The sequence below is a fragment of the Coregonus lavaretus genome, assembly GCF_964263955.1.
Source record: "Coregonus lavaretus genome assembly, chromosome: 20".
Classification (NCBI taxonomy): Eukaryota; Metazoa; Chordata; class Actinopteri; order Salmoniformes; family Salmonidae; genus Coregonus; species Coregonus lavaretus.
The window spans coordinates 10,360,904-10,386,003 of NC_140007.1; the positions used below are offsets into that span (position 1 = coordinate 10,360,904).

General features: G+C 43.2%; 1 protein-coding gene across 3 annotated transcripts in view; it reads left to right on the forward strand.

The window, feature by feature from the left end:
• Positions 1 to 25,100, forward strand: part of LOC311148269 (adenylate cyclase type 6-like) — a 44,721-nt gene that overhangs the window by 3,069 nt on the left and 16,552 nt on the right. For 2 of the 3 annotated variants that reach the window (XM_084185171.1, XM_084185172.1), the window contains exons 2-3: positions 978 to 1,143; positions 1,327 to 2,257. In XM_084185171.1, coding sequence (XP_084041297.1) covers positions 1,328 to 2,257 — 930 coding nt within the window. In that variant the 5' untranslated portion in view covers positions 978 to 1,143; position 1,327. Of the gene's footprint in view, positions 1 to 977; positions 1,144 to 1,326; positions 2,258 to 16,594; positions 16,796 to 25,100 lie in introns of those variants that run through there. The other variant, XM_084185173.1, reaches the window with a different exon arrangement.

The following is a 25,100-nucleotide window of genomic DNA, read 5'->3' on the forward strand; positions in this document are numbered from 1 at the left end:
CTCTAACACCAGGAGGTAAAGAGTCAGACTGACCCCAGATCTGTATTGGTAAGCAGACACAGTGATGTAAAAATACTTTAAAGTACTACTTAAGTAGGTTTTTGGGGTATCTGTACTTTACTTTACTATTCATATTTTTGCCAACTTTTACTTTTACTTCACTACATCCCAAAAGAAAATAATGTACTTTTTACTCCACACATTTTTCCCTGACACCCAAAAGTACTGTTAAATTTTGACAGGAAAATTGTCCAATTCACACATTTATGAAGAGAACATACCTGGTCATAACTACTGCCTCTGATCTGGCGGACTCACTAAACACAAATGCTTTGTTTGTCAATTATGTCTGAGTGTTGGAGTGTGCCCCTGGCTATCTGTAAAAAAATATATAAAAAAATGGTGCTGTCTGGTTTGCTTGATATAAGGAATTTGAAATTATTAATACTTTTACTTTTACTTTTGATACTTTAGTATATTTTAGCAATTCCATTTACTTTTGATACTTAAGTATATTTAAAACCACATACTTTTAGACTTTTACTCAAGTAGTATTTTACTGGGTGACTTTCACTTTTACTTTAGTCATTTTCAATTAAGTTATTTTTACTTTTACTCAAGTATAACAATTGAGTACTTTTTCCAGCACTGAGCAGACAGAGGACGGTAGTGATACAGCATGTCTATGATGGTTGCCCAATCTGATTAGTTTCCTGTGATCTTGTCTACATCAGTGAGAGAATGAGTCAGTGATAATATTAATGTCTTCTGTGTTTCCTACCAGTGATGACAGGCTCTGACTCCCACCACCTGTTATCACCTTCCTCTTTACATCTAACGAGTCAAGCCACCAGACTGGTCTATGATGACATAATAGACTAAACCTTGACAAATGTTCCATTTGTGATGATTGTGGTATTTCCCCAATTGTGGTAATTCCACTTGTATTTGTGTGTGTTTTGTGTCTCTCCTCCCAGACTCAGAAGCCCTGGAGATCATAGAGTGATCCCCTAAACCTTTCACACCACAGCCCTGCAGAACAGCGTCTGAAACCCCTCACTTCTTCAAACCTCTGCCCACTGGGATAAATGAGTGGACTGGCTGGAGAGGATAGGGCTGGGATATATACCAGAACCCAAACAGGTGAAGTCCACAGTCATACTGGTGTCCTTAGAATAACAATAGGTTAGGATAAAACAAGTGAAGGTTGTTGTCTTTAGACTGTTGCATGTCTAGTTAAAGTTGGTGGATTTATGAATGTTTATTCAAACTCTTAACTGCCCCACCTGCCCTACGCTGTGCTTGTCCCCCTTCCCTCCTACACAGAATGTCCTGGTTCAGCGGCTTCCTAGTGGCCAGAGTGGACAACCGCAAGACCGCGTGGGGGGAGCGCAATGGCAAGAAGTCCAAGCAGAAGGGAGGCTCATCCCTCTGCAACCCGCATTACATGAGCTGCCTGAGGGACCCGGATGCCATGGAGCCCCCCTCTGGAGCCCCCCTCAACCCCCACCACTGTGGAGGGGGGGCCGGGGCAGCTGGCGGGGGGGGCAACTTCGGCGTGCGCTGCATCTGGCAAGAGGACCACTACGGCAAACGGGGCGGCGCCACTGGGGAAGGGGTGGGGCTCAAATCTGTCGACCTGGGCTTTGAGGACGGGGACCTGAAGGGGAGGAAGGTGGGGGGGGGTGGCGCAGAGGGGGGTGACGAGGGTCTCAATGGGGGAGGGGGGGTGACGGCGGCAGACTGCTGGCTGCGGGTGGTGCGGGTGTTCCAGTCCAAGAAGTTCCAGTCTCATAAGCTGGAGCTTCTCTACCAGCGCTACTTCTTCAGGCTCAACCAGAGCTCCCTCACCATGCTGATGGGGGTGCTGGTGATCGTGTGCGGCGTGATGCTGACCTTCCACTGTGTCCACGCGCCCCCGGACGTGGCCTACTCCTCGGCCCTCTCGGTGGCCATGGCCCTGTTCATGGCCCTCATGGTTGTGTGTAACCGGAACGGCTTCCACCAGGACTACATGTGGATGGTGAGCTACCTGGTTATCGGGGTCCTGTTGCTGGTGCAGGTGTTCGGGGTGCTGATGGTGGCGCCTCGTAGCGCATCTGAGGGCATCTGGTGGTCTGTGTTCTTCATCTACATCATCTACACGCTGCTGCCTGTCAGGATGAGAGCAGCCGTGCTGAGCGGAGGGGTGCTCTCCACCATTCACCTGGTCACCACCTGGCAGTTCAACCAGGAAGACATGTTCCTCTGGAAACAGGTAGGAACTCAGCCTGCTCCCATCATAGAGATACATACACTGAGTGTACAAAACATTAAGGACACATTCCAAATATCGAGTTGCATAGCTTTCACCTGGATTCACCTGGTCAGTCTATGTCATGGAAAGAGCAGGTGTTCCTAATGTTTTGTACACTCAGTGTTCTATTTAATTATGTGGGCCACATTCTGTACACAACGGAAGCCAACTCTCCTATTGTTGTCAAGCAGCGTCTTTGGCATGACAATGTGCGAACACAGAGAGGACTATCCAAATAAATTGGGACAGGCGCTACTCCCTTGGCTGTCTATGTTTAATTGACTGAGTTTTCAGGTTTGCCTGTCTATGTTAATTGACTGAGTTTTCAGGTTTGGCTTGAGTGTAGGTCTACATTCCACTTACAGTTGATGAGACATTTGGATGGGATCTATTCAATGGACTATATAGGCTGCAGCTTACTAGCCCTATTTTTTGGGTTCGATGGGCTTCTTGGCCTGCAGTGTGTTATATTCATTTGTTAAGATTTTCCTAAGGCTGCAGTGAGTGTATTGCTCGTGGGCCTACAACACAGGCTACAATATTATTATTGTATCAGTGCAGGCGACCATGTGGTTCTAGTCTGACAAGTAGGGATGGGCATTTGAAATGATTTCACTATTAGAATAATAAAATAAATAAAAATCAGAGATCTATATAGTCAAAATACATGTGTTTAAAAACAAACATGGTTTTTTAGACTTCAATGGAGACTTGCTCGTGCGACTCAAGAAGGGTGGGGGAGGGGTGAGAGGGGAGCAGGGGCCGGTGTGTGTGACTATGTGTCTATGTGTGTGGCACGGGGGGAAAGAGAGAGTTAGAAAGTAGCCAAACCGACTCATGCTAGTTAGACAAACTTGTTGCTGCCAAAGGTTATCAATCATACCATCTGGTAGTGCCTGTCTTGACTGCAACAACTCGTTGCAAAGAAACTAGCTAGCTAGCTACAGTAGCCAGCTAAGTTAGCCAGCTAGCTAGCTAAAGTTGCAAGGCTAATTGAGGCTAATTGGGGCTATTTTGAGGCGTCCTTGTCTACAACTCACTTCTCTTCGCTACACATGGAGCCTCTGACTGTAGCGCCGCTTTGATTGACCAACAATAACAACAAGCTACATGAGTGTGTAGGCTACCGGTGCAACTTTTTTATGGGCCCCCCCTATACATTTTTTTCATAAAACACAACATTTAATGTAATGATCTATCCGTGTAGGCTATGTAGCAATGTCACATAGATAGGTCTAATTACATTTTAGACAAAGCCTTTAAAAAAAAGAGGCCTATTATTTTTCACTCAAAAATGAATACTCTCAAGTAATCTAATACTAATGTCCGTTCGGATATTCGAATATCCTAATAACCCTGCCCCTCCCTACTGACAATACGTTTTTTTTTAGGGGCATGTTTATGGATTTGGCAACATGTATGAATGAGTTTCACTGTGTTTTGCTCACTGGGTGGAACAGTGTGTTTGTCACCGTGTTGCCAGTATATTTCTTTTTTTTTTTGAGAACTCTGTTTATTAAGTTTTACACACACACAGACAAGACAAAGCAATATAAATAATATACTAAACTAGACAAAAATACAAATAATACATATAAAAAAATAAATAAAGAATAAAAAAAAAAAAAAATTACTTTAAAGATACCATACTTTGGACAAGTTAAACACACCAGGCAGAAGGCTACAAAAGGTTAAAGGGCAATCTATAGTATAGGGACAGAGCAAATACCTCACCATTGTTCCTGTAAACAGTTAAGGGATGGGGTGGAGAAATGCAACCACTCACAGACAGTCAAGGCCACAGACCAATGATCCACTGGACCAAAAATAAAAAGTTACAATGCTTTAAAATAAAAAATGAATATTGATAATTTTATGTAGGCGTGAACAGAATTAAAAAAATAAAAATATCTGGGAAAAACAAGCTCACACCTTAGTCTCTGCCCGGGCGAGATGAACAGGGCATCCGCAGGTCACAATCAATAAGCACATCAGCCTTAATGCCCCCCACCCCCACCCCAGAAAAAAAACACAGAGAAATGCTCATCCAACCCCTAAGTCACAGGGGGGTCAAATACAGACTTATTTTGGTTTTAATAGGAATGCTATCAGAGGATGGACTGTTTAAAGTAAGACCGGAATGGAGCCCAAGCCTCATTAAACAGTTTGGGGTTCCCACGTGAATTGAATTTAATTTTTTCTAGTTTCAGAGAGCACAACACATCTCTCACCCAATATTTATAAGATGGGGGAGCTGCCATCTTCCAGTTCTGTAGTATTAGCCGTCTAGCTAAAAGAGTTGTATAAGCAACAGTGTCCGACTGGATTCTTGACAGGGGGGTGCTTATGGGCAGTACCCCAAAAAGGGCTGTAAGGGGAGAGGGATCTATAACAGTGTTATATATATCAGAGAAACATTTAAATATTAATTCCCAGAAACCTGACAGTTTATGACAGCCCCAGAACATATGCAACAGTGTGGCCAGTTCAATTTTACATCTGACACAGGTAGGATCAAAATCAGAGAATATTCTTCCAAGTCTGGCCCCAGACCAGTGGATACGGTGAACCACCTTGAATTGAATGAGGCTGTGTCTAGTGCTAAAAGAGGACGAATGCACCCTGCGCAGCACAGATTCCCAGGTGTCTTCCCCAAGTTCCTCCCCCAAATCCTTTTCCCATCGAGTCTTTAAAGGCACCAAAGAAGGGTTCTGTAAGTCATGAATGATTGCATATACATCTGAAATTGCGCCCCTAGGAAGCTTGTTCAGCTCCAGGATGCTCTCTATAGCTGTATTCACAGGCCTATGGGGAAATTCAGGTGTGTTAGCTCTGACAAAGTTCCTAGTCTGGAGATAGCGGAAAAAGTGGGATTGGGGGAGGTTGAACCTTTCCTGTAGCTGAGCAAAAGAGGCAAATGTATCATCAAAGAATAATTGGGCTAGTGAGGAGAGGCCTAGTGAGTGCCAGATGTCAAAAGCCCCATCATTCAAAGATGGAGGAAATAAAATGTTCTGATTGATTGGGCCTGATAGAGAAAAGCCTCGGAGGCCAAAGGCTGAGCGGAACTGATTCCAAATTTTAAGAGACTGCTTTACAATTGGGTTGACACACCTTTTGCCTAGGGACACTGGGAGAGACGAGCACAACACAGAAGAAAGTGCAGCAGGTTTACACGATTCAGACTCCATCTGTACCCAGATTGGTCTAGGGCCAGTAGGATCAGTCTGCAGCCAGTACAGAAGGGCTCTGAAATTTGCAGCCCAATAGTATGTCTGAAAATTTGGTAGAGCTAAACCCCCCAATGACTTAGGCTTCTGTAAATGTTTTCTACCAATCCGTGGTACCTTGCCATCCCAAATAAAATGCATGAATGTTTGATCCAGTGAAATAAAAAAAGATTTTGGAATAAAAATGGGTAGACATTGAAATAAATATAGAAATTTGGGCAACACACTCATTTTAATGACATTAATCCTTCCGATAAGAGAAAGAGGTAGCGCATTCCAAAAAGCAAAAGATTGTTTCAAACTGTCTGCTAGAGCAACCAAGTTTTCCTGAAACAGATTTGAATATTTCCTTGTCACTTTGACTCCCAAGTAGGTGAATTGATCCCGGACAATCCTAAACTGAGAGCTTGTAAAAGAGCACTTTAAAGCAGCCTTGTTTACAGGAAAAAGCTCACTCTTGCCTAGATTCAGCTTGTACCCTGAGATTGATCCAAACCTTTTAAGAACAGATAAGGCACGTGGCAATGAGGTATCAGGGTTAGAGATAAACAAAAGGAGGTCATCCGCATATAGCGAGACTTTCTGCTCTGAGCCCGTCCGGATTATTCCTTGAATGGCATCATTAGAGCGTAATGCAATGGCGAGAGGTTCGATTGCCAAAGCAAACAACAAGGGGGAGAGTGGACAGCCCTGTCTGGATCCGCGGTGCAAGGGAAAATAGTCAGAGGACAAGTTGTTAGTCCGTACCGAAGCCATGGGGGAAAAATAAAGAATCTTTATCCACGCAATGAATTTGGGGCCAAAGCCAAATCTATAAAGGGTGGCTGTTAGGTAATCCCACTCAACGCGGTCAAACGCTTTTTCTGCATCAAGTGAGACCACCACCTCTGGGTGCCAGTATATTTCTGAATGTTTTGTAACAGCGTATTTTTCAGTGTGTTGAGGCAGTGTGTGTACGTATGTGTGTGTGGCCTACTGTATGTTGTTTGTGTGTCATGCCAAGTAACCAGAGGCTAGCTGAAGGTCAATGGGCTGAATGAACCACCTCGGCCGGCCGGTTGTGTGTTTGTGTGTGTGTGTGTGTGTTTGTTTGTGTGTGTGTGTGTATGTGTGCACATGCTCACGCGCGTGGGTGGGTGTGTGTGTGTGCCAGAGAGAGAATACCATAGCCCATAATACTATTAAGCTGTATCACTCAGGTCTCTGTGCTCCCACACAAGGGACACTTTGTACTTTTTTCCAAGGGTATGGGGGTGCTGTATGGAGGCTGACGCTGGGTGCATTCTGTACTACTGTAACTGTTGTGTAACTGTTTACGACCATTGGGAGAAGGTATGGGAAAGGAATCATGGGGAGGCCATTCCAGGAAGACAATAAGGGGACACAGAAGAATGTTTGGCCTAGTTCATGGTGGAACATTAGTCGTTACATGTTGTTTCCCCCCTTGATTGAAAATAACAGGATTTGATAACTTCCCACTGCGAGATTCACATTTTCAGAAGGCAATTGTACATGAAATGACTTCATGTCAGAATTATAGGCTTTATATATAGTAGTGGTGGGGGAAAAATTGATACAGTTACATATCAGGATATTATTTTTGATGATATATTGCAATATTTGTAGGGACAATATCGCAATATATTTTGCGCTAGCTAGCTGTACCTGCTTCAAAACTCCAGTGTTTTCCCTTCAGTGCTTGTTCTCCATCTTCTTTTTAAATAGTGAGCCAATTTGTTTTCAGCACTTTTATTTCCATGACTGATCAAAACTAATTTTCGAATGACTCTCTTGTCCCTCTGCAGCAAACATATGGTGAGCAATATGTTTGGAACATCGAAACGCAATGAGTGGCGCAGTGGTCTAAGGCACTGCATCGCAGTGCTAACTGTGCCACTAGAGATCCTGGTTCGAATCCAGGCTCTGTCGCAGCCGGCCGCGACCGGGAGACTCATGGGCGGCGCACAATTTGCCCAGCATCATCCATGGTAGGGGAGGGAATGGCCGGCAGGGATGTAGCTCAGTTGATAGAGCATGGAGTTTGCAGCGCCAGGGTTGTGGGTTCGATTCCCACAGGGGGCCAGTATAAAAAAAATATATGAATTCACTAACTGTAAGTCGCTTTGGATAAGAGCGTCTATAAAAATGCAATACATATAGAATCATGAGAATCGCAATACATCATATTGGCACCTAAGTATGGTGATAATATTGTATTTTGAGGTCCCTGGCAATTCCCAGCCCTAATATATAGACACTATATACTCCATACACACTATATTTTGTAGAACGAGTAATTGTTTACCAAAGGATGTTATTTAGGAAGAGGAAAAAGGAACCACTTTGGTTTCTATGAAAGAGAGCTAAGAGATAGTTTACAACCTGTCATACATTGATACTGAATATACTAAGCCGTCACCCCTGACTAGGCTAATGTCTATTATTGATAAAGCCGATGCTTGATGTTATTAATCAAGCCACTGTAGGAAAGATCACTGCTGAACAATATGGTAGCCTACCAACATCTGTGTAACATCTCTATTGTGCTATATGGTGAGAACTGGGCTACTGGGCATGTGCATAATGTAATGGTGTTCTCAATGACCCCCACATAATGCATATGACACAATGCACATAGTGTTTTGTTTGCTGTGCTAAAGTGAATGAGGGTCCTATTGAATGTCATCCTTTATGTGTGTACAGGGCTGTACAGTAATAAAGTGCCATCCATCACTTCTTTATGCTTGTGTGCAAGTACTTCCCCTTTCTCCGATAACTCATTAACCTTGCTGGGTTTCTGTTGGCGTCGTTAGCTACAGATAATGAGTTGGTGAAATCATTACGCACACACACACACAGTGGAATGACATTGTGGTATAATTAGGATGTAGGGTATGTAGCCTGCCTGCCACTTGCGTCGCTGGCCTCTCCGCCTGTCAATGATCCAAGCCCCCTGTTGAGAGCATGTCCCCCTGGGCTGGATTAGAAATCTAGACCCAGGATGTGTTGGGGCCTTTGCTCTGCCATGGTCTATGTGGAAATAAGTCCTCTTCTTCACTCACCGGCGCTGTAGCCTTTTTACAGTTTTTTTAAATCGCTTCGGTAGTGTTTTCACAAGTATGTGGTACATTTTCACAAAACTCCTAACTGTTCACACTTGTAACGCAGCCAGTCATTCATTCAAACCTGTCATTGTGAATTAATTTGGATTGTAAACATCTCTCACCATACAACGATTTATTCAACATAAGTTTATTGTGAAATGTAATGAAGCCCACTCCATCAACAAATATATACTTGTGATGGTTCACAGCAGCATCAAGCACCATCACCCTCTAAAAATATATTTTGGTTAGTTATTTTTACAGTATAGTTTTAATACGGTATTGTCAAGTAGAATGTCCTTCAAATAGTAACAGTAATACAGTATATAGTGCTGTACCTGAACATACTCGGCCCACAGTTGTTTCTCTCAAAAGGCACCATGTAAATGTGTTTCATAGATACCTGGTGCCTCTTCAAAAGGCAGGTGATTGTTGGTAGGCTGATGGATGCCACATTGGCAAAGGTGTCATCGTTCTCCTCAATGGCCTGCTTTATTTCAGACAGACGTATGTCATTCCTGGCCCTTACCATTTCCATCACTGCCCAGTCCTGCTGGTCGGTCAGCACACGGCCACAGCCACCACCATGAGGTCTTCTGTCAATTCTGAGGTTAGAACAGAGTATACTGTCAATAGATCATACTGTAAGAATACTGTAACATGTTTTGTGAATTTACATGCATTACAATATGTAATTTACTGTAAATGTAATGGTAAAGCATAGTGCATATCCTGCAGAAATTGTGAAATGTTCTCACGATCGAATTGACAGTTGATCTTTTCAGATTGGGGTGAACTAATCTGGCAGCCTCTGTTTACTACATGGTCAATGACACAACAGTTCCCCGCCATCTGCCTCCCTCTCTCTGATGTCCACGCCTTTGACGGGGCCCATGCCCACCTCTTTGACCTCTTTGACAGGGCCCATGCCCATTTCTCTGATGGGCCCCTTGTCCACGAGCTCTTTGATTTCCTCTTCTCCCTTGCTGTCTATCCTGCTCCATGTTGAAAGTTGCAAGTGTACACCCTCTTTTATATGGTGACCAATTGTGGTTACCACTATGTGAAATCAATTAGCAATACCGAGTAGTTATTATGTATGGTTATCATGTATCATACATGTAATTTAGATGTTTATACTTTACAAACACACATTTTATTTCTTAAATATAGTAGACAAACCAGTTTAAAATCTATAGGTTTTCCAAACGGTTAAGTGATTAACCATTAAGCGCAGTTGGATTAAGTGATGGTTAAATGTATTTAAACAAATGAGAAGAGAATCATATGAAAAGTATTGTGAATATTGCATTGTGAAGGGCAATTACTTTATATGAAAGGTATTTCTAGATGAACCACTGATTAGGTTTGGTGAAAAGTTACTGTGTGATATTGTGTGTTGTGCTTAGTCAATTTAAAATGTGCTTAGCGTTTTGAAAAAAACAGCCTTTTTGATGATCTGTTTTGATTTTTGTACTAAGAGTTGTGAAATTGTACTACATACATGTACCAAAGTGATAAAAAATACTGTAATGTGTGTGTGTGTGTGTGCATTTCTGTGTAGGTTGAAGGGACTGCACAAATATTGTTTCCATTTACAATAATAGAGGGTTCAGTGTTCTCTTAAAGGCCTTAGTGGGTAGATGTGTGTGCGTGTGTGTGTGTGTGTGTGTGAAATTGCAATCCCAATGCAACTCTTATACATTTTTAAACACTGTAATAATTGCTATTCAGGCTTTACTGTTCACTGGGAGGTAAAGGCCAGTTCAGGGAGTCTCTAGGCCAAACCCTATCCCCAAATGCTAGACTACGGTTGCAACTGGACATTTTCAAAGTTTACAAATAAACTACCAGAATTTGGGTATCTTTCAAGGATGTTATTTAAAATATTAAAATAAAAAGACGGTAAACATTTACATAAGTATTCAGACCCTTTACTCAGTACATTGTTGAAGCACCTTTGGCAGTGATTACAGCATCAATTCTTCTTGGTTATGACGCTACAAGCTTGGCACACCTGTATTTGGGGAGTTTATCCCATTCTTCTCTGCAGATCCTCTCAAGCTCTGTCAGGTTGGATGGAGAGCGCTGCTGCACAGCTATTTTCAGGTCTCTCCAGAGATGTTCGATTGGGTACAAGTCCGAGCTCTGGCTGGGCCACTTAAGGTCATTCAGACACTTGTCCTGAAGCCACTCCTGCGTTGTCTTGGCTGTGTGCTTAGTGTTGTTGTCCTGTTGGAAGGTGAACCTTCGCCCCAGTCTGAGGTCCAGTGCGCTCTGGAGCAGGTTTATATCAAGGATCTCTCTGTACTTTGCTCTGTTAATCTTTCCCTCAATCCTGACTGGTCTCCCAGTCCCTGCCGCTGAAAAACATCCCCACAGCATGATGCTGCCACCACCATGCTTCACTGTAGGTATGGTATTGGCCAGGTGATGAGCGGTGCCTGGTTTCCTCCAGACGTGACGCTTGGCATTCAGGCTAGAAAGTTCAATCTTGGTTTCATCAGACCAGAGAATCTTGTTTCTCATGGTCTGAGAGTCCTTTAGGTGCATTTTGGCAAACTCCAATCAGGCTGTCATGTGCTTTTTACTGAGGAGTGTCTTCCGTCTGGCCACTCTACCATAAAGGCCTGATTGGTGGAGTGCTGCAGAGATGATTGTCCTTCTGAAAGGTTCTCCCATTGCCACAGAGGAACTCTGGAGCTCTGTCAGAGTGACCATCGGGTTCTTGGTTACCTCCCTGACCAAGGCCCTTCTCCCCCTATTGCTCAGTTTGGCTGGGCAGCCAGCTCTAGGAAGAATTTTGGTGGTTCCAAACTTCTTCCATTTAAGAATGATGGAGGCCACTGTGTTCTTGGGGACCTACAAGGCTGCAGAATTTTTTTGGCACCCTTCCACAGATCTGTGCCTCCGCACAATCCTGTCTCGGAGCTCTACGGACAATTCCTTCGACTTCATGGCTTGGTATTTGCTCTGACATGCACTGTCAGCTGTGGGACCTTATATAGACAGGTGTGCCTTTCCAAATCATGTCCAATCAATTGAATTTACCACAAGTGGACTCCAATCAAGTTGTAGAAACATCTCAAGGATGATCAATGGAAACAGGATGCACCTGAGCTCAATTTCGAGTCTCATAGCAAAGGGTCTGAATACTCATGTAAATAAGGTATAAAGGTATTTTCTTTTATATATATAAATTTGCACAAAAAAAAACTGTTTTCGCTTTGTCATTATGGGGTATTGTGTGTAGATTGATGAGGAAAAAAATACATTTCATAAATTTTAGAATAAGGCTGTAATGTAACAAAAAGTGAAGGGGTCTGAATACTTTCCGAATGCACTGTATGTACTGTACATATAGGTAGGGGTAAAGTGACTAGGCAACAGGATAGCTAATAGACAGTAGCAGCAGCGTATGTGGTGAGTGTGAAAGTGTGTGTGTGTGGGGACAATATGCATGTGTGCACATGTTATGTGTGTGTGGGCTTATGTAGTGTGTGTGTGTATGTGTGTGTTGGGGTGTCAGTGTGTGTGAGTGTGTGGGTAGAATCCAGTGTGTGTGCATAGCTTTAGTGCAAGAGAGTTAGTGCAAAAAAGGGTCAATGCAGGTAATCCGGGTAGCCATTTGATTAGCTATTTAACAGTCTTGTTTAGAAGTCTTATGGCTTGGGGGTTGAGGCTGTTCAGGGTCCTGTTGGTTCCATACTTGGTGCACTGCTACCGCTTGCCTCTTCACGACTGTGTTGGCGTGTTTGGAGTTTAGACCATGATATTTCCTTAGTGATGTGGACACAGAGGATTTTAAAGCGCTCAACCTGCTCCACTACAGCCCTATCGATGTGGATGGGGGTGTGCTCGCCCCTATGCTTCCTGTAGTCCATGATCAGCTCCTTTATCTTGTTGAGGGAGAGGTCGTTGTCCTGGCACCACACTGCCAGGTCTCTGACATCCTCCCTATAGGCTGTCTCATCGTCGTCAGTGATCAGTCCTACCACCGTTGTATCGTCAGAAAACTTGATGATGGTGTTGGAGTCGTGCGCGGCCACGCAGTCGTGGGTGAACAGGGAGTACAGGAGGGGACTAAGCACACACCCCTGAGGGGCCCCCGTGTTGATGTGGCGAATGTGTTGTTGCCTACCCTCACCGACTTCTTACATAGGTATTCCTTTTGTCCAGGAGGGTGAGGGCAGTGTGGAGTGCAATAGAGATTGCGTCATCTGTGGATCTGTTGGGGCGGTATGCGAATTGGAGTGAGTCCAGGGTGTCTGGGATGATGGTGTTGATGTGAGCCATTACCAGCCTTTCAAAGCATTTTATGGCTACAGATGCAAGTGCTACGGGGCGATAGTCATTTAGACAGGTTATCTTGGCGTTCTTAAGCACGGGGACATTGGTGGTCTGCTAGAAACAAATTGGTATTACAGACCGGATCAGATTATCACAGGTGTCTGTAATTATTTCTGGCCATCTGTGTGGCCTAATCACATGTAAAATATATGAAATAATTATTTAATAAAACATTGAATGACAAAGCTGTAAAACATTATCCTAAATATAAACCATCAACTTAGTGAATACCATTGGGGTTTAATATGTGGGTTTCAGCATGAAATATATCCATTATATATTTTCTTACACACTTTTATTTATCTTACTATCCCAACATGTACTTGTTGTAAATGTTTTGCCGTCAAGCTGGTGGCCGTTGTGAAAACAGTTTATAGTTGGACGAGTTGCAGCGGTATAGTTGAAAATAATGCATTGTTGATTCAATGCTTTTTTCATTAATTAGACCATTTTCTATTGAACCATATGGTCTATCTACTAGAAACTCATGGAAAAAATTGACACAGATATAAAAAAAATATATATTATATATGAATACATTTTTTTTTGTTATTCAAGTATAAATTACCAAAGTTAAGATACACTACATGACCAAAAGTATGTGGACATCTGCTCGTCGAACATCTCATTCCAAAATCATGGGCATTAATATGGAGTTGGTCCCCCCTTTGCTGCTATACTAGCCTCCACTCTTCTGGGAAGGCTTTCCACTAGATGTTGGAACATTGCTGCAGGGACTTGCTTCCATTCAGCCACAAGAGCATTACAGAGGTCGGGCACTGATGTTGGGCGATTAGGCCTGGCTCGCAATCGGCGTTCCAATTAATTCCATAGGTGTTTGATGGGGTTGAGGTCAGGGCTCTGTGAAGGCCAGTCAAGTTCTTCCACACCGATCTCGACAAACCATTTCTGTATGGACCTCGCTTTGTGCACGGGGGCATTGTCATGCTGAAACAGGAAAGGGCCTTCCCCAAACTGTTGCCACAAAGTTGGAAAATCGTCTAGAATGTCATTGTATGCTGTTGCGTTAAGATTTCCCTTCACTGGAACTAAGGGGCCTAGCCCGAACCATGAAAAACAGCCCCAGACAAATATTCCTCCTCCACCAAACTTTCCAGTTCTCCTGGCATCTGCCAAACCCAGATTCGTCCGTCAAACTGCCAGATGGTGAAACGTGAGAGACCGCGTTTCCACTGCTCCAGAGTCTAATGGCGACGAGCTTTACACCACTCCAGCCGACGCTTGGCATTGCGCATGGTGATCTTAGGCTTGTGTGCAGCTGCTCGGCCATGGAAACACATTTCATGAATCTCCCGAAGAACAGTTATTGTGCTGACGTTGCTTCAAGAGGCAGTTTGGAACTCGGTAGTGAGTGTTGCAACCGAGGACAGACAATTTCTACGCACTACGCGCTTCAGCACTCGCCGGTCCCGTTTTGTGAGCTTGTGTAGTCTACCACTTCGCGGCTGAGCCGTGGTTGTACCTAGACGTTTCCACTTCACAATAACAGCACTTACAGTTGACCGGGGCACCTCTAGCAGGGCAGAAATTTGACGAACTGACTTGTTGGAAAGGTGGCATCCTATGACGGTGCCACTTTGAAAGTCACTGACCTCTTCAGTAAGGCCATTCTACTGCCAATGTTTGTCTATGGAGATTGTTCTCGATTTTATACATGTCAGCAACGGGTGTAGCTGAAGTAGCCGAATCCACTAATTTGAAGAGGTGTCCACATACTTTTATATATATATATAGTGTACATTGCCATAGATTTTCTGTTAATTACCAAGATTACTGAAGATTCCGGTAACTTTAGTAAATTACCGGTAGCTTTGCAACCATATACTAGACTAGTACCTTTAGCTGCATCATGGCCGCTAAACTCAGGGCTAATCGTCTGGACCGCCTCAGTGACATAGGATAAAGGTTGAAGCTTAGGGATGGGATATGTCCCTTAAGTCTTTGAACCTTGTAGCAAGAATCACAATGAAGTGACCATGGCCCATAGGCTCTGGGAGTTGAAGATGACCCAACTGATCAGTTAAGTTTCTAACCAATCATGATGTAACAGCTAGCATATTGTAGCGTAGTGAAAGTGTTCGTTCCAGTGGAGGCTTCTTAATAACAAGACATTGTTTTGAGAACTTGATTTTGTTACAGCCTTTTTGACGTTCTCAACATTTTACTTTGTAGGCTACTCCTGCTTTGGTCTACATTCACAATGGAGTTGAAGATGACCCAACTGATCAGTTAAGTTTCGAACCAATCATGATGTAACAGCCAGCATATTGTAGCGTAGTGAAAGGCCCACCGCAGTAAGCTGACTGGCCGTCTGAGAGAGTCTAGCTTCACTAATAGTGTTATAGGTAGTAGGTCATAAGCTCACTGTAGCCAGCTGTTGTTTATAGCAGACTCAAATGAACTAAGACAAGCCTCCTGTGAATGAGAAGTCAGTGAGAGAAAGCACATTATACACTGATGGTATCTGCTGCTGGTGGGGCATTGTAAATCCACATTGTGTAACAGTGCAAGAGGTCAGAATGTAGACCTGAAGGATCCTGCATTTAGAACCAAATATTTCTTACGGATAACATTTCGGTACATGCCAGCAGTGTCACTTGGATAGCCAATATATCTTGTGTGTATAATGTGGAGTGTAGCCTAAAACCGGTGGTTTTTATGTTTGTTGTATTTTTGTGTCAAAGCCAGCGAAATAGGCCAAAACGTATTCCTCCTCTCTCTGTGTTTTTATTGGAAACAACCAAATTAAATATTTTGGAAGTAAGCCTCAGTCAATTAGAAAATACTCTCTCTCTTCCCCCCCCTCTTTCCCTCTCTCTCTCTTAGTAATCCTCAGTATTCTCATTTCCTAGCTGGAATCAATTAACCACACACACACACACACACACACACACACACACACACACACACACACACACACACACAGGGACAGAACACAACCCCAGCTTTCTGTTGGTTGACGCCCTCAGGGCTCTCATTAAGGACTGTCAGAAATGCTGTTCTTTGTTTTTCCTTAGGAACATGACGGCCAACGCATTTTCCTCTGTGTGTGTGGTGTGTGTAACCTCTTGGAGCTCGTTAATGGGAACCATCTAACTGAGACATTGTTGTAATAGTTGTGTGATTCAGTGTTGTGATGTAAACATTGGAAAAGTTGGCATGGTTCTTGTCAATGTGTGCCCACCACAGTCAAAGTGGAACTGTAACTGACTAAGGACATTTTTTCCCCCTTACAAGCTCATTTGTTGGTCTGTGTAGTTTTTAAAAAATTTAAGAACGGTGTTGTGGTTGAAACTATAATACTGTAATACATATATCTGGACTGTCCAGGAGTCCAGCACACAGCAGGTGTGGTGTATTGTAGCGGTTGGACGTTGTTGATACAGGGGTTGAGAGAGGTCAGAGACTGGTTCCTAAAAATAACCAGCCCCAGGCGTTCCTGCTACCCGTTGTGTTGCGTCATATGGAACAGTCTAATCAGAGTCTGCATCATATCAGCCACTCACCATATCCCTCTCTGTATACACACACTCACACTCACAGCAATGTTTGCGTACGCACGCCGCACACGCACTAACACACACTCTCCCTCATGCACAAACACACACACACACACACACACACAAAGGTACTACAAATAAACACACAAAGTCAAACACGCTGGTCATTTTTTCCGTGGCACTTAGACAGACAGACAGCCGGACAGACAGGCAGAACGTGGAGCCATGCTGTGGGACTCTGGGTCAGGGGACAGTCAACACGTTTCACCGGCCTGTTTGTCTCCTCACGACATGGTAAAAAATATATTTCTTTCATTAGACAAATTAAGTGGAAAATGAGCACTTACTGTGTAAACGACTGTCTGGATGTCTCAAGTGTAATTGTTTTTCTATAGATACTGTATAAGTGAGTGTTATATGACCCACAAATAATATATGACCCACAGATATTGTTGAAGATTCCCATATTAAGCTTTTGATAATGGGTCTTGAGCGGCAGGCCTACGTGTATGACCTTCGACCTTGGTGGGGAAACATTAAAGGAACCACTGTTTAACCCATGGCATCCTATTCAGCAGTGTAGAACAGGTCATCAAAGGTGTTAACCCCTGACCAGACAGTTTGTAAGTGTAGAATAAGATACCTTGTGTGAGGAGGAGGAGGAGGAGGAGCAGGAGGAGGAGGAGGCAGAGGAGGAGGAGGGTCAGGAGAAGCAGGAGGAGGAGCTGGAGGGTGGTGAGGAGGAGGAGGAGGAGGAGCAGGGGGAAGAGGAGCAGGGGAGGAGGGTAGTGAGGAGGAGCAGAAGGAGGAGCAGGTGGAGTAGAGGGGTGAGGAGGAGGAGGAGGAGCAGGAGGAGGAGGGTGGTGAAGAGGAGGAGGAGGGTGGTGAGGAGGGTGGTGAGGAGAGTGGTGAGGAGGAGGAGCAGCAGCAGGAGGAGGAGGAGGGTGGTGAGGAGGAGGAGGAGGAGGGTAAGGTAGCTGTGCAATCGGAGGAGGAGAATACGACATTCTTCCCACACAGCCTCACTGATAAATTATTTGTGCGTTTAACGCCACAGCTGCATTTTAACAAGGCTACCTGTCACACTGAGATTCTCATCTTTACCAGCACGTCTTCTAACGGACTGGGGATCACAAGAACACAACAGTGGGTTTTTTTAGGGTTTGAGGAAAAAGCGGGGCAGGCGGTTTAATTCTTTTTTTTGCCTGGACAGGATTCTGAGCTGGCTGTGGTTAGTCATTTTGAGGGGTGTTGGGGGATTCTACAAGAGATACACACTGATCTATACATATACACAGAAATATAGGGTTTCTGCTGGTGAGAATACACCTAATGTCTCTGCGTTTTTACATTTGGCACTTCACACATTTGATATTCAGTATTTGCTGTTCATGAAAGTTGTTGTTTTGTTTCCTGTGGAGCAGCGAGGTCCCCTAGAGCAGACAAGGTCCAATGAGCAACATGAGAAAGGAATCATCGTTTTAACATCACTTCTGAGAATGACTGGAACAAAAAAAAAGCACCACCACCACTAACCAATCATGTGTCTCTCTCAGTGCTTGTGTTCAGTTCAGTCCCCCGGTTGCCATGGAAACAACTACAACTCAAGCAGTCAAGACCCAGTAGGCTGTGTTGGTATATACAGTTGTGTTGCTGTTGCATTTTAGCACAGGGAAAAATCAGTTTATACTATACTTTTTCTCCCCATTCCATCAGATTATGGAAAAGGATACAATATAGGCATGCATGCCTGGTGACAAATTCTGAGCCTGTACCATTCATGTTTGACCTCAGTTTTGTGACAATTTTTTAACATCCGAATGGCAGAATTAGGGAGTTAAGGTTAAGGCAAGGGGGAATGGTTTACGTTAGTGGTTGGGCTGTTCTAGGACTTTGTTCCCTAACACAAATTACACAAAATGGTGGCTAGATTTGGCTGCAATACACAGGCTTGACCATAGGAACAGTACATTGTGCTGTAAACTAGCTGTGCTGGCATGGCACAGTCCAAATGTAGAATGGACTATGGCTGGGAGAGAGGGCACTTGAGTGGAGATTGGGGGCAATGTGTGGGAGGGAGAGGGACACACAGGGTGTTGTTTTTTGCCCGTCGCCCGTCTGGTTGAGAGAAGCTTATCTGCGGTCAGCCAGCTGAGGGGTCTGTGAGGCTGCACGTTTTGGATACTTCCGGGCGTTGTGAAAGCTCACTGTGTTTTCAGGCCTTGAGGAGTAGGAACTGTGTGGGAGGCTGTAAGCCTATAACCCGATCCCCTCGCTCTGATAATGGTTTGGCTTGGGGTTTTGTTTGGGTGTTCCACCATAAGTATTATTATTCTATGACTCTGTCTGTCGAGCTCTGTCAAACAAACCTGTTCGATGGCTCAGATTCTGAATGATGGTGCTGAGAGTTTGTGAGGCCTTGATAGAAAGGGGTAATAAAACACTAGTTAGTCAGTCAGCAGCTACTCTCTTGTGGACAGAGTAGTACAGAAGACAGTAGGGATGGGAATTGCCAGGGACCTCACAATACGATATTGTCACGATACTAATACGATATGTATTGTGATTCTATCGCTTCTCACGATTCTATATGTATTGTGATTCGATACTGTGATTTTATTGCGATTCAATGAGACAGCCATTAGAAATGAGTTTTGATCAGTTATGGAAATAAAAGTGCTGAAAACAAATTGTCTCCCTATTTAAAAAGAAGATGGAGAACAAGCTATGAAGGGAAAATACTGGAGTTTGGATGCAGGTACAGCCAACTAGTGCATACATAATATTGCGATTATTGTCAAAACGATACAATACAATATATTGTCAAACATAATATCCCGATTTGTAATTGTATCGATTTTTTCCCCCATCACTAGAAGACAGGCAGGCTAGCAGAACTGGAATAGGCGGGGGCTCCCTCTCTCTATCTGTCCATACAGCTCTGGTCATTTCAGATAAGGGCAGGGAGAGAGCTGTGTAGACATGGAGCCCAGGCTGAGTACACAAACCCAGAAGATGCCTGCCTGGCACGACAGAGGGAGGGAAAGAGGGAGGGAGGGAGGTAGGGAAAGGGAGAGACTGGTAGTGAGAGAAGGAGAGAAAAAGGGAGCCAATGAGAAACAAAAAAGAAGGGGAAGATAAAGAAAATGCTACAGAAAAACTGAGAGAAATAGCTGAAGAAAAAGAGACATACAGGTAGACATGAGGCATAGCTCATAGAGGGTGATGCATGTTCTGTTTTGTCACTCTCTCAGACTCTGATCTAAAACAGATGTTTGAAGGACTTCCAGATGCTTCACAAAGGCCATAGCGCTCCGACTGCTCTCTCCCTGGCCCCGTTTCAGCAATAATATCCCATCAGTCACTGTTCCCACTGGGAAAATTGACGTATAAATTCACTGCAGCTCTCCTCCTCTTTGCTTCCTGTACAGTTATGTCCCACTAAATGACTTTTCCCAGCTAGTGCCACATGTCTTAATCCATGTCTTAAAATGACCTCAATAGTAAGATCATTCTGAGGATCCTACTGTAAAGCCATGCTATTAGGTTCTAAGACACCTCAGGTTTCTGCATGTAGAAGACAGCCATGGGTTTTCCTGGTTGCACAGATCGTTGTGGATAGAATGTACGAAAATGCATGGTCATGGCTTTGGATTCAGGAAGCTGATGTTCCAGAAGGATTGGTTCTGGTTACAGTGATTGGATCTAGTTCTGGGTACAGTGAACAAACAGTGAATGAAAGTCAGTGATAGTGGTCCCAAACAGGGATAGCTAGCTGCTAGTCTGAGACCCCTACACCCTCCCTCTCCGGGCCCTAGTCTGTATCCTCCACCCACCCTCCCTCGCTAGACTCAGGTCTGTACACTGTAAAGGGGTTGCTGTAATTTATTATAGTAACTTACAGGCAGCAAAGTGGCAAGTAAGTTATTGTATTTCATATTGCAGTGCACTACTGTAATCTAAATACAGTATCAAAGCAAGTACTGTGTAATGACACAAAGTACTATACCATATAATTGACTGTGTTCAACTGTAAACAAGTACATGCTACAGTAATTGTAATGAATGAATGAAATTCATGGCGGGGAGATTTCACAGTATTTTACCGTAATTTAATGGGATTGGTGCAAGCAGGTTGGCTGCTAAGTAATGTGTTTACACATTACAGCATATCAATGAATATTTGGTGTTATAGATCACTTGCACTTCTAGAGGCCTTAACAAAGGCTTCCAAACTGGCAACAAAGTTACTGTTGATAATAATCAGAATTACTGCATAAATGACAGTTTTCCTGTTATAGTGTACCCTACACCCTACCTCTCTAGGTCCAGGTCTGTACCCTCAGTGACCCCTCCTGGGCAGGGGATGGCAGGTCTTTGAGAGAGCCTGTGGAATGTGGGCAATGCCTGCTAAGTGAACGCCTTGTGTGGTGCTAGCGTCTCTGACAGGTCACAGTCTTTCAGGGTGTGAGGCACTCGCCTACGCCACATCAAGGGCTAATGCTAACCACAACCATTTAGCCCCGGGGTTACAGAGAAGGGGAGAGGACTGAAGGATATTGATTAAAAAACGCGCATACATACACACATACACATACATACACACATACATACACACACACACACACACACACACACACACACACACACACACACACACACACACTCTGAGCTCCTAGCACCCTGCTGTGATCGGTTCCTCAGTGTTGGGTGTTGTCTGAATATTGTAAAGGGGGAAGAAGGAGGGCAGGATGGGGGGAAGAGGGGAGGGCGTGAGATAGCCCGCTGCAGTACTACTTTACCGTATGTGTCCTTGCTGGGAACTGTAAGTCGCTCTGTGTCTACTAAAATGTAAAATATAACTGGGAACAGAAAAAAAAAGAAGGGAAAAGCTCATTCCATGTGTTTATATGCAGGGTTGGGTAGGTTACTTTCTAAATATAATCTATTACAGTTAGTAGTTACCCGTCCAAAATTGTAATCAGGAACGTAACTTTTGGATTACCCAAACTCAGTAACGGAATCTGATTACTTCCAGTTACTTTTGGATTACTTTCCCCTTGAGGCATTAGAAGAAGCCAAAAGGGATCCAGCAAACGTATTTGGTGTGTCATCATAGTGGTCTCTGACTTGTGGTCAGACTCGCTCAGGTGGAAAAAACTCAAACTTGCACCTTTTTTCAATGTTAACCTCTTAAGGATCGGACCCTTTTTTTTCAATTTTCGCCTAAAATGACATATCCAAATCTAACTGTCTGTATCTCAGGACCTGAAGCAAGGATATGCATATTCTTGATACCATTTGAAAGGAAACACTTTGAAGTCTGTGGAAATGTGAAATTAATGTAGGAGAATATAACACATATATATTTTTATGTTCCATCATCTTTGAAATGAAAGAGAAAGGCCACAATATAATATTGCAGTTTAGGTGCAATATATATTCTGGCCACTAGATGGCAGCAGTGTGTGTGCAAAGTTTCAGATTGATAAGGTGAAGCATTGCAATACTGGACTATTTTGTATCAAGTCTGCCCAAATGTGCCAAATTGGTCAATTGATACATTTTCAAGTACATAACTATAGAGAACATACAAAAATGATATGGTAATACAAAATGTAAGTTTACACACTCCCAGGAATGTCATACATGATGGATCATTAGCTTATACACTAACTTTCACACATCTAGATGGCTGGCGGGGTATGTGTGGAGCCAGAGACAGCAGGGGTTCAAACTGTAGAACCCAGTTATATAATATAATATAATATAATATAATAATAATATGCCATTTAGCAGACGCTTTTATCCAAAGCGACTTACAGTCGTGCGTGCATACATTTTTGTGTATGGGTGGTCCCGGGGATCGAACCCACTACCTTGGCGTTACAAGCGCCGTGCTCTACCAGCTGAGCTACAGAGGACCAGTTCCTACATTTGAATATAAAAATGGATTTTATCAAACAAAACGGTTGCCGTGATACGTTTTTTGTTGTTGTGCACACAACCGTTCCGTATACAGGACACCAATCCCGTAGAGGTTAAATTGAATGTCATTGAGAAAACATAAAGGTGTCATAATGTATTTTTTCGCAAACATCCTTTCTGAATTGAAAAGTAATCCAAAAAGTAATCATCTAGTTTTTCAAAAGTATCTGTAATCCGATTACAATATTTTTTGCTGGTAATGTAACTGATTACTGTTATAGTTTTTTGTAATCAGATTACATGTAATCAATTACAAAAGTGTATCCGTCTCTGTACGAGCCGGAAAGAACAGGCGCAATGGATTATGGCCATTGTAGTTCATTACGACATTTCTGAGCTGAACTAGGTTGAATATTTGCTTAATGAAAACTACAACTCCCTTCAGCCCAACGTTCCACATAGTTATTGACTTGATTTCTCTCATGAATTATTGAAACGGCACCTTGCACTCACAAAAAAATCAAACTAAATGGGATTCAAGTAATTGAACCGATGTCGGTCAATAAATTAGTTGTTTAATAGCCAAAAAAAACAAACACTAAATGTTGGTTAATCACTCAGCAATACTCCCTAACTCTGCTTATATGTGCTTCCACGCCCTTTATGCAGCACGAGGCCCCACATAGACCCTGTCCTCCTTATCAATTCAGGACAGTTTTAGGTCACACATAATCTCTGGTGACAGACGTTAACAGAATAGTTAGCTACTAGCTATAGCGTGAGTAAAATTTGGTTCTGGGTTCTGAGATTAGGTCACAGCAAGTGTTCCCCAAAGAAAACCTATTTGATCATAAATCATATAATGTATAAGATGTTGGGCTTGGGCTATTTTTTTATTTTTTTATTTCACCTTTATTTAACCAGGTAAGCCAGTTGAGAACAAGTTCTCATTTACAACTGCGACCTGGCCAAAGCAGTGCGATAAAAACAACAACACAGAGTTACATATGGGGTAAAAAAAACATAAGGTCATAAAATACAACAGAAAATATATAGACAGTGTGTGCAAATGTAGCAAGTTATGGAGGTAAGGCAATAAATAGGCTATAGTGCAAAATAATTACAATTAGTATTAACACTGGAATGCTAGATGTGCAAGAGATTATGTGCAAATAGAGATACTGGGGTGCAAAAGAGCAAAATAAATAACAATATAGGGATGAGGTAGTTGGGTGGGCTAATTTCAGATGGGCTGTGTACATATAGGCAATGCTTGGGTGACTTGTAAAGGGCAACTAGAAAGAAATTCTAGACAAATTAGCAGAGTATGTTGGACACAAATGATGCGGTCCGTGGCACTATTTGAAAGTGCTTTTTAGCATAAGATGATGCTAAGCTTAAGAGCTCACTCTTTCTGTGTCTCTCTCTTCTCCCAGCAGTCTCTTTTCTCCAAATACATTCTGACTTTCTCTCTCCTTCTAAGCACGATTGTTTCCACGGTGGGACTGCCATGTTGAGAGGATCTCCTCTGGCCTTAAAAGACAATGTTTATAGACACTAGGGCCAGAGCACAGACTTCCTGGTAAAGTAAATGACTGGTGAGCTAAATCCATCATAAAGCAGCAGAACGTATAAATAAACCCTGGATATTCCATTAACTCACTCTCATCTTCATCTGGCCCTCCAGGGTGATGATGGCTAGGGAGAGCAGATGTAGAGCAGGGGAGCTGTGGTGGGGTTCAAGGAGGACAGGAGTGGAGAGGAGGGGAGTTTAGGGGGAGTTTACCCCCCTGGAGCCCAGCTTGGTGGAGCATGGCCTAGGCTGGGGGCTGGGTGTGAATTGCTAGTGGTTGATTGTGTCTGTTTCAGTGTGTCCACATAAGCAGAAATTCTTGTTTATGCCACGATGCTTAAAGAGGTTTAGGTGCAATTCAATAAAACAAGGTTAAGCGGTTTCCAGGATAAGTTGAACAATTATATTTGAGAGCTGCAACAATGCACTTTTGGATTTATTTACTCAACAAAACAGTGTGCACTGATTCAAAACTTAACTGCATATCAATTGGAATGTTCTCTTGCTGTGAGGAACAAAGTTGTACCAGATTTTGAATACCAAGTTATAGGTTTTAGATTGACAAATATAGACTGTAGAGTCTTAGGCATCTCAGGTCTGTCAGTCTTTTATTCCGCTGTGGATTCATTGAGTCATTTGGTCATTTACTGATTGAGCTTGCCCATCCTCTCTAAGCCTTTTGGATGTTTATTGTGTAATAAATGCATTTGAATCTTTCCTGTGCTGTTTTGTCATTGCTGCTGCTATTGCTGTTCTTTTCCCTTTCTAGATCAGGGACTACTGGTTTACGTAACTCCATTTTGATAACCAAGGATTAGGTTCCCTGTCTAAAGAGTGGCTTGCTGCCATCAGTATGTCACCCTGAGGGAAATATGGACTGTACCTCCTGAGATACTACAACTGTTATTGTTTTAGAGGGTCCACATAATCCCTATATAATAGACGTAACCTTTTTCTGCAGTGGGCTAAATCAGGGTCACAAAGAGTGTTTCTTGGTAGTCTTAAACAAATCTACTTTGAAACAAAAGGATACACTTCACACACATGGTTATGGGCTTTAAAAAAAGAAGACACCTGTACCATGTCAGATATAGAGTT